General features: G+C 46.2%; 1 protein-coding gene across 1 annotated transcript in view; it reads left to right on the top strand.

The window, feature by feature from the left end:
- The first annotated feature begins 2,581 nt into the window (after positions 1 to 2,581).
- LOC135825092 (dynein axonemal heavy chain 3-like) overlaps positions 2,582 to 8,840 on the top strand; it is a 107,812-nt gene continuing 101,553 nt past the window's right edge. Inside the window, exon 1 of the mRNA XM_065337830.1 lies at positions 2,582 to 3,096. Coding sequence (XP_065193902.1) covers positions 2,920 to 3,096 — 177 coding nt within the window. The 5' untranslated portion in view covers positions 2,582 to 2,919. The remainder of the gene's footprint in view (positions 3,097 to 8,840) is intronic.

The following is an 8,840-nucleotide window of genomic DNA, read 5'->3' as shown; positions in this document are numbered from 1 at the left end:
CCTACGGGTGAACGTTTGTTCTTGTTTTCTGTGATGGCAATACAGTTGAGCGATGTTGTGGTCTTTGCTGTGCTTGATAATGTGCCATTTAATAGTTTGCTGCTGCTTCCATAGTGTTGTGATACACATGAGCCGGAGGCCTGGCCTTTCTCGATTTCCGGTGAAGAGGATGGCGGTGTTTGCAGCCTTGGGTAGGCCTGCCCACTTTTTAATAAAGGAGAGGCTGATGTGATGAAGCATTTTTGCAAAACTGTAACACAGGTCAAGTATCTCTAGGTGCCATGATATTTTCGGGATGATCAGATGTTGATAGAGCCAGAGTTTCTGGTGACCGACAAGGTGGGTTTCATGCACCAGTTTTAAGAGGTATCTTGTAAGGTCAACGAGATCTTTGCGTTGTTCCTCCTCTTTCATATTGTCCGTCAAATTTCTCCCCAGAAATTTGAATTGCCGACCATTTAGCGGCGGTACATCCTTGCCGGATATTGTAAGGCCGGGGTCGAAACAGGTGTACTTGTTGTTGATTAGTTTCGCCGCGTAGGTCCTGCATTTATGCGGGGCAGCTTTCATTTGAGACCAGGACAAAAACTTGTCCACAACATCTAGCTTCTTTTGTGCGCCATGGGTTCTGTTACTAAAAACGGCTAAATCATCTGCGAAACCAGTGTTAGAAGCAGTGATATCCGTCTGCTTGAAATTGTATGAAAGTGCCTGTAGAAGAAGAAGAAGAAGAAGAAGAAGAAGAAGAAGAAGAAGAAGAAGAAGAAGAAGAAGAAGAAGAAGAAGAAGAAGAAGAAGAAGAAGAAGAAGAAGAAGAAGAAGAAGAAGAAGAAGAAGAAGAAGAAGAAGAAGAAGAAGAAGAAGAAGAAGAAGAAGAAGAAGAAGAAGAAGAAGAAGAAGAAGAAGAAGAAGAAGAAGAAGAAGAAGAAGAAGAAGAAGAAGAAGAAGAAGAAGAAGAAGAAGAAGAAGAAGAAGAAGAAGAAGAAGAAGAAGAAGAAGAAGAAGAAGAAGAAGAAGAAGAAGAAGAAGAAGAAGAAGAAGAAGAAGAAGAAGAAGAAGAAGAAGAAGAAGAAGAAGAAGAAGAAGAAGAAGAAGAAGAAGAAGAAGAATGCACAGTCCAGCAAAATCTGTGTGACGTCCGGAACACGTCAGATGGCTGGGTGCACCACGCATCATGTGTGTATTTTCGTATGTGATGTGTTTTGTGTGCTAACCGTTTACGTCTCACTGTACTGTAGCCAGACATTGACTGCTTGGGGGGATTTGACTTGACTTGAATTATCACAAGTACAAGCTTCAAGTTAGTGTCAAGACTTTTTAAACATGTGTTCATCATATTGTGAGAGCCTAAACATTTTCATCATATTGTGAGAGCCGTGGGCCAATAGCCCCGGTGAGAAGGCAGTCTTGCCTGTTCATATGGTGAAGTAAATAAAGAAACAACAACAACAACAACAAGACTTATTATTATACGCTTGTCCGCGTTGACATCACAAAACAAGCTTGGCTAGTCTTTTCGCATAAGCCACATGAACAAAAGAAATGAGAAACGAGCTGCTGCTGCTCAACCGACCTTTGTGGTCTCTACAGAAGGTACTGTAGCCAGTAAAGCCGGAAGAATGTCTTCACTTGCTGTCGTTCATCTGGCACTACATGTACATATTGTATACCTGTATGTGCGATGTAGTTCCTGGACCTGATTAGGGTCTGATCTTCTCGCCAAAATAATAATTGGCCTTTGGTTATGCCACTCCGGCGCCACATGCGTACATGACTACATGTACATGTACGTGTAGTTATCCTTTACCATAACCGCTGTCAACGTCAAATTTTGTGGCCATCCGCATCATGATTTTCAGAAATGGAGCGAAGCCAAACTCCGATGCCGCTAGGAGACGCATCAGCCTCGAGAGGGACAAGAGCTCCCTTCAATGCCTGTTCCAGTTACTTCCGGGATGCTTCACCATGCTGAGAAAGAACAGACCCAAGCGTGTGTTGGTGTGTGGATCCTATGAAAAACTGGATCCAAAAGTCAGTCAGTGAGACAGTGACCCTGTGTCATCATGACCAGATGACTGAGTTCTGGCTGTGACGTTGCCGATAATCCTGAACGAGAGAGACTGAGAGAGAGATACGGTAAGAGAGAGCATTACCTGTCTGGCCGCGCCAGTACGGCAGTAGGACTGTCTCTCAGTCTCGCTCTCTGGCTCTCCGGATTTGCACTCAGTCACAGTGTCAGCTAGTATCCTAGCGACGAACATGTCTCCCAGGTTACCGACGGGTGCATGCACGTAAAGAGTCAGTCAAAGACTAGATCTACGATCGAGTGGTTGATCGAGTGCCTACTACTGCGGCTGCATCACGTGCCGAGAGTAGAAGCTGTCAAGTGACCATGGTGACAGGCTACATTTTTTTGTTGGTGGTTCGCGTGCAGGATCTAGGATCTCACATCCTACATACATTACCATGATTATTCATGATTACAGTCATGTACTTGGCAGGTGCTGCTGGCGGAGGGTTTGATTTTGTTCATGCCAAGCGCTAGCGCAGCATGCATGCAAGGACAAGATGAGATATTTTTGAAGAGGAGGTCGACCTGACGACCTAGCTGGGTAGCCGTCCTATCCACTGCCTGTACTGGTGTCGTAGTGAAGGACAGCACCACTGGCATGTACGTACATAAACCTAAAACTACAGTCGGAGCGCAATATCCCGCCAGCTAGCTGTCAACTGGCGTTCAAAAATATTCCAGAAATTGTGCCAGGAGACCCAATTGATTTTGTTCTCAGTATAGAGAAGAGAGCACTTCGCCGAGCCGCTGGAGAGAGTAGTAACAGATTTCCTGCAGCTGATGCAACATGATGGGCTCATTGCCACTGGGCTGAAGGAGAAGGACTTAGTCTGCATGCAGTGTTCGCTATGAGTCATCGGAAGGAAAAGCACTCGCTGGCTTACGAGCAGCCGCCGCGCACTCGGCACGGTCATAACACTGCTGCTGCAGCAGGCGGTGCGGCAACAGCAGTTTCGCCGACACCAGTGTCTCCGCCCGGAGTCAATGGGCAGCTCCTCACCGAAGATGAGTTCTGGAGAACAAAGGTATGCATGCAGTGCTCGCTCTACTATTATGTTTAGACTGTAAGGAACTTTACTGTGCTTTTGCTGAAAATTATTTTAAATTTTGTTCCCCGGATTTTTTTTACAATGCGTCAGTGACTTGCTTCCAGGCTTCCAGTACTACTGGGCGCCGAAGAACGTGGCGCCGAAGAACGACCAGGCTAGAATTTCACCAAGCACTGCATATCATAAATATACACGGTGACTCCCCATGCGTATAGAAAGCTGTAGAATGTGTCATGAAAATAAGAACGGGAACGGGCTAGGAGAGTGACCCCCCCCCCCATTTTGCAGCACCCGACAGTACTGTACTGTAAGACAAAGTAATGTTTTTCTAATTGTCCGCAAACTCCAACGCAGCCACATACACATTTAAACTTCACTTCTCAACTCCAAGAACGGTCTCTTCACTGCGATTCAAACCAAAATTTAAATTATCATTACACCGAATTTTCAGGCCTGGCCCATCATAAGGGTACTGTAATTTCACAAATTTTCGGTGTACAGTAAAACCTGTAACTAACGACCACCGTGACTAGCGACCGGCCTGGTACTACCGACCACTTTGTCAGGCACGGACGGTCTCACATTCAAAATGCACTATGACTAGCGACTACCTGCTGAACGCGACCAGCGACCACCTTTTCTTGTCCCAATGTCGAATTTTGACCCGTAACTAGCGACCGCGATGTAGCAAATCAAACGTTGCTTGAAGCTCCTTCTCGAAATTTTGATGATTTTCCATGGTCGTTTCGATACTACAGCTGGACAAATGAGCACAGTCTCATTTTTACTGTGGAATCAGTGTGGACTGCACTACACCTGTCATAATTTCAAGTGCTGTCAAGAACAAACATGATAGGAAACGTCTTGGAGAGCGCATCCAAAGCGCTCTTTGATCGATGTTACTACTCGAAGGAGAAACTAAGGCTGAGCGGCTCTCTGTCGAAGTGCAATCACACAGCTCAGTCACCAGGTCACACTGACAGTCTGTGCTGGCTAGCTAGCATGCTACGGTACTCACCTGTACGGAACACAGGCCAGGATACGATGGCGGATAATAGTCTACAGTGAAGGTGCGAAAACTCGCAACATCGCCGCATCACGTACTGGTACACACCAGTACAGTTTACGCTACACTACATCCAAGTCGGAGCGACTGAGTTTCCACTGTAGATCTACACACTGATACCAGTTGCCAGTGTAGTCGCACACAGATGAGGATGGAGTCGATAGTGACTAGTCCACTGCCTGGCCAGGCCAGCCCTGCTCTGAAAACCCAGCGAGTCGACATACGTGTCAAAAGGTGTATCGCTTCCGGTGTATAAAAAACTTGATTCTCTCTACACACTGATACCAGTTGCCAGTGTAGTCGCACACAGATGAGGATGGAGTCGATAGTGACTAGTCCACTGCCTGGCCAGGCCAGCCCTGCTCTGAAAACCCAGCGAGTCGACATACGTGTCAAAAGGTGTATCGCTTCCGGTGTATAAAAAACTTGATTCTCTCTCTCCAAGTGTTGTATGATCTGAAAGAAGAATGTCAGTGCGCAAGTGGTGGGGGATTGTATTATCTGCATTTTGACATACGTATCATATAACGGGATCCATATATGGTCGCGCGGTGCAAACCTCTAACTAAAGACCACCTGCCACTAATGACCACTTTTCCGGGCACCAAGGGCCTAGGGGTGGTCGTTAGTTACAGGGTTTACTATACTTTTGTTTTCGGTACTTTCGGTGCGTCTGTTTCATACCTAAAATTTCAATACACCGAACAAACACTAACACACATAATCCAATAGGGAACTGCTTCTCTGTACCGAACATTTCTGTTCACCTAACCTGGCCTTTTGCCCTCATACCGAAAATAGTGAGCACCGAAAATTTCTGAAATTAGAGTAATGAATGACAAAAACATCCATTGCATAGGTAGTTATTGAACTACATGTATGAAGACAACAACTATTGACACTGAGAAAGTTAACACGTTGGTGTGAATATGTTAGTTGAAGAATAGGAAGGAGGTAAGTGTAGGTGGTGTATGTCTCAGCGGTAAGGTGTGTTTGTGTGGGGGGGGGGGGGGCTTCAATAGAATAGAATCTCAGTGGACAGATGTGAAGACAGAGTGATACATTGTGTACCTACCTACAGTTAGAACAAGTCATGGCAAATGAGAATTACATGTACATGTGTAGAATATCACCTATATCCAGCCTACGGACCAAGCACTGACACAAACAGGCTTGCACATGTATGGGACAATGCAACACCTACAGTCAGACATACCATACACTGTACAATCATGCAAGTAACAGTTTCACACCTTGTCCAGAAGCCTCCAGCCACAGTCCCTGTTCACAGACGGACTCCCATCACGAATAAACATAGCTTCACGGATACGACGATTGACAATGGATGGCTGGGTGGCGAGAATTGAAGCGTTGGTGACGGGTGCTGCAACGTCAGTGTGATGTGGGTGGTGATGTGCGTAATGCTCTCCCCATGGTGTGTCCACTGCCTGTGCCCTTGCCTCTCTACAATGCTCTTCAAAACGCTTACGAACAGTTCTTTCCGTCTCACCAACATACTCCTCCGCACACACTGAGCACAACATTGAGTAAATGACATCCTGAGACACACTTTTACCAACGTGAATACCGGCATAACAGGCACGACACTCAACAGGCCTTCCTCGTTGTTTCTTCTTCTTCTTCCGGTACACTTCTCTTGGGCACTCAGGGCGAGACAACGACGACGACGACAACATATCCTTTAGCGAACGACCGGACTGGAACACTACACGTACGTCTTTACTGAACGAACGTACGGTACGGCGAACATCACGAGCCAAACGTCCATTTACGAATGGCACCTTGAGGATGGCTGTGGGTGTGTGCTGTCGGCGTGGTCTGCGTGGGTTGCTGGCGTTGTGTTTGGCTGTGCTAATGGCGTGCTGTGGATAGTTGTTATCGTTCAGGAGCAATTCTATGTTCTTCTCTCCTCTGACTTTGCCGGCATCTGTTGAGGAGTTCCTGTGGGCGCGTCTGAATTGCTCCTGAGCGACTGACGTCTTCACCTGCAACGGTAACGATGACGTGTATGACAGGTGTACACCACTATGACTTCACAAACAAACGAGGCCGTGATGGAGTTGTTGGCGGCACACCACGCTGAAGTCGATATGTTCTGTTTGTCTTCGTCGGAGGTTCGAGAGCTCCTTTCGTTTGTGCTGCACTCCAATCATATCGAGTTTAATCGTGTTGGGTATAGACAGCGGAAGGGATTGGCAATAGGCAACCATTCGGCACCCCCGATGGTGATCATATTCATGTCCAGGTAGGAGTCAGAGGCATTGTCGGTTTTCCTATGGAAACCACATCTGTATCGACGGTACATTGACGACTGTGTAGTGTTATGGTGTCATGGTATCGTCAGGTTAATGGAGTTCGTTAAGTTCATGAGCAGCAGGCATCCGCACATCAAGTTCACCGTTGAGCACACACAGCAGGACGACACACACACACACACCATCAGCTACCTGGACTTGTCCTTATCTGTTTGCAATGGTGTTGTGGAGTGGGAGTTGTTTGTGAAGCTGTTACTTGCATGATTGTGCGGTGTATGCACTGTAGTGTATGTGTTGCATTGTCCCCTACATGTGCAAGCCTGTTTGTGTCAGTGCTTGGTCCGTAGGATGGATGTAGGTGTTATTCTACACATGTACATGTAATTCTCAGTTGCCATGACTTGTTCTAACTGTAGGTAGGTACACAATGTATCACTCTGTCTTCACATCTGTCTTCACATCTGTCCACTGAGATTCTATTCTATTGAAGCCCCCCCCCCCCCAACACAAACACACCTTACCGCTGAGACATATACCACCTACACTTACCTCCTTCATATTCTTCAACTAACATATTCACACCAATGTTATGTTAACTTTCTCAGTGTCAATAGTTGTTGTCTTCATACATGTAGTTCAATAAGTACCTATGCAATGGATGTTTTGTCATTCATTACTCTAATTTCAGAAATTTTCGGTGCTCAATATTTTCGGTATGAGGGCAAAAGGCCAGGTTTGGTGAACAGAAATTTTCGGTACAGAGAAACAGTTCCCTATTGGATTATGTGTGTTAGTGTTTGTTCGGTGTATAGAAATTTTAGGTATGAAACAGATGCACCGAAAGTACCGAAAATAAAAGTACAGTGAAAATAGCACATTAGAGCTTGCGGTAATGTAGGTTAACACATTGCACAAGCCACCACTTCACACGCGCTCCAGCGGCTTCCAAAGAGCCCGCAGATCCCACGCTTTTCATTGATGCATGTCAAGTAACACGCACATGCACGCTGCGGTGGCATGTAACATGCGTACGCCGGAACTCACCTGAACTCGCCAGCCAACAAGCCATATGCGGCTGCAGCACACATCGGAGCTTGAACCCGTAACGCATACACCATACTTCGCGCTGGCCACATTGCTACTTCATATTTGCTTTGCTTGCGCCGTGAGAAGAACACCGGTTTGTTCCTTTCTCACCCACCCACCTCTTCCCATCTATGAATAATATTGATATCCTTGATTCAACACAGGTATCATAATTCATACAAGACGAAAATAAATAGGAGTGCTGGGCCAGCTATCTCCTCTCATCTGGCAATTATCACGGCCTTCGGCCATCACACTCATACTCCCACACTCCTGCCTCCTAACGGGCATTGCACTTCGTGCGTGGGCCGTCCACACTCCGTCCATTTCATGGGCGCCCATCTCATGGGCTGCACTTTGTGCGTGGACATACATACACACTATCATACAGGCTGTCCACACTCCGCCCAGTTCATGGGTGCCCATTTCATGGGCTGCACCTCGTGCGTGGACTATCCTACATGATTATCACATGCCAGATTCGGTTGCCCAGCACTCCATGAATCCTCCATATGATGTGTGCTCTCCATTGGTCTGCAATAGCGAGTGCATGCGTGTTAATTTGAAAATTTGTGAAATTACAGTACCCTGATGATGGGCCCGGCCTGAAAATGTGGTGTAATGGTAATTTAAATTTTGGTTTGAATCGCAGTGAAGAAACCGTTCTTGGAGTTGAGAAGTGAAGTTTAAACCAGTAATGTTAACGAAAAACGACTACACCATAGCTCAGCGGTTAGAGCATCGCTGGCTACAAGCGAAGGTCCCTGGTTCGAGTCCTGGTGGTGGCAGTCATTTTTTTCTTCAGACTTTTCCCGTTTGTCTCTTTCCCTCAAACCAGTTGAAAAATTAATAGTAACGATTTAACGAATTTAAACAATTCGTTAACATTTTAAGTCGTTATGTACAAGACAATGGGTGCTTTCGATAACACGTTTACACAATTCTAGATCTGGGTTTTGTACTTCTCGAATGACCAGAATTTACGGATTGCGGCCATGTAACCGAACGACTGGATTTCACAACGCATTTTATTCATGTTCTGTCAAAAACAAAATTGGTCGTAAAAAGAGATCACGTACACCCGCGCGCGGACAGGGACCCAGCATCGCGCACCGGTCCGTCCTGGTGAAGGCTTCATGTCGGCAAAAATATTGGGCTTCGATAAAGCTGAATGCGTGTGCGAAAGGACCACCCAAAATGATCTGATAATACTAATAATCTGCTCCCAGCGGAAACTCAACAGCGGCAATTAGCTTTTCGGGAAGACAAAAGTAGCAACTACATGCAGTTGT

This window comes from Sycon ciliatum, chromosome 9 (genome assembly GCF_964019385.1).
Source record: "Sycon ciliatum chromosome 9, ocSycCili1.1, whole genome shotgun sequence".
NCBI lineage: Eukaryota > Metazoa > Porifera > Calcarea > Leucosolenida > Sycettidae > Sycon > Sycon ciliatum.
Note: the sequence above shows the minus strand (reverse complement) of the source record. Positions and strands in the feature narration are given on the sequence as shown.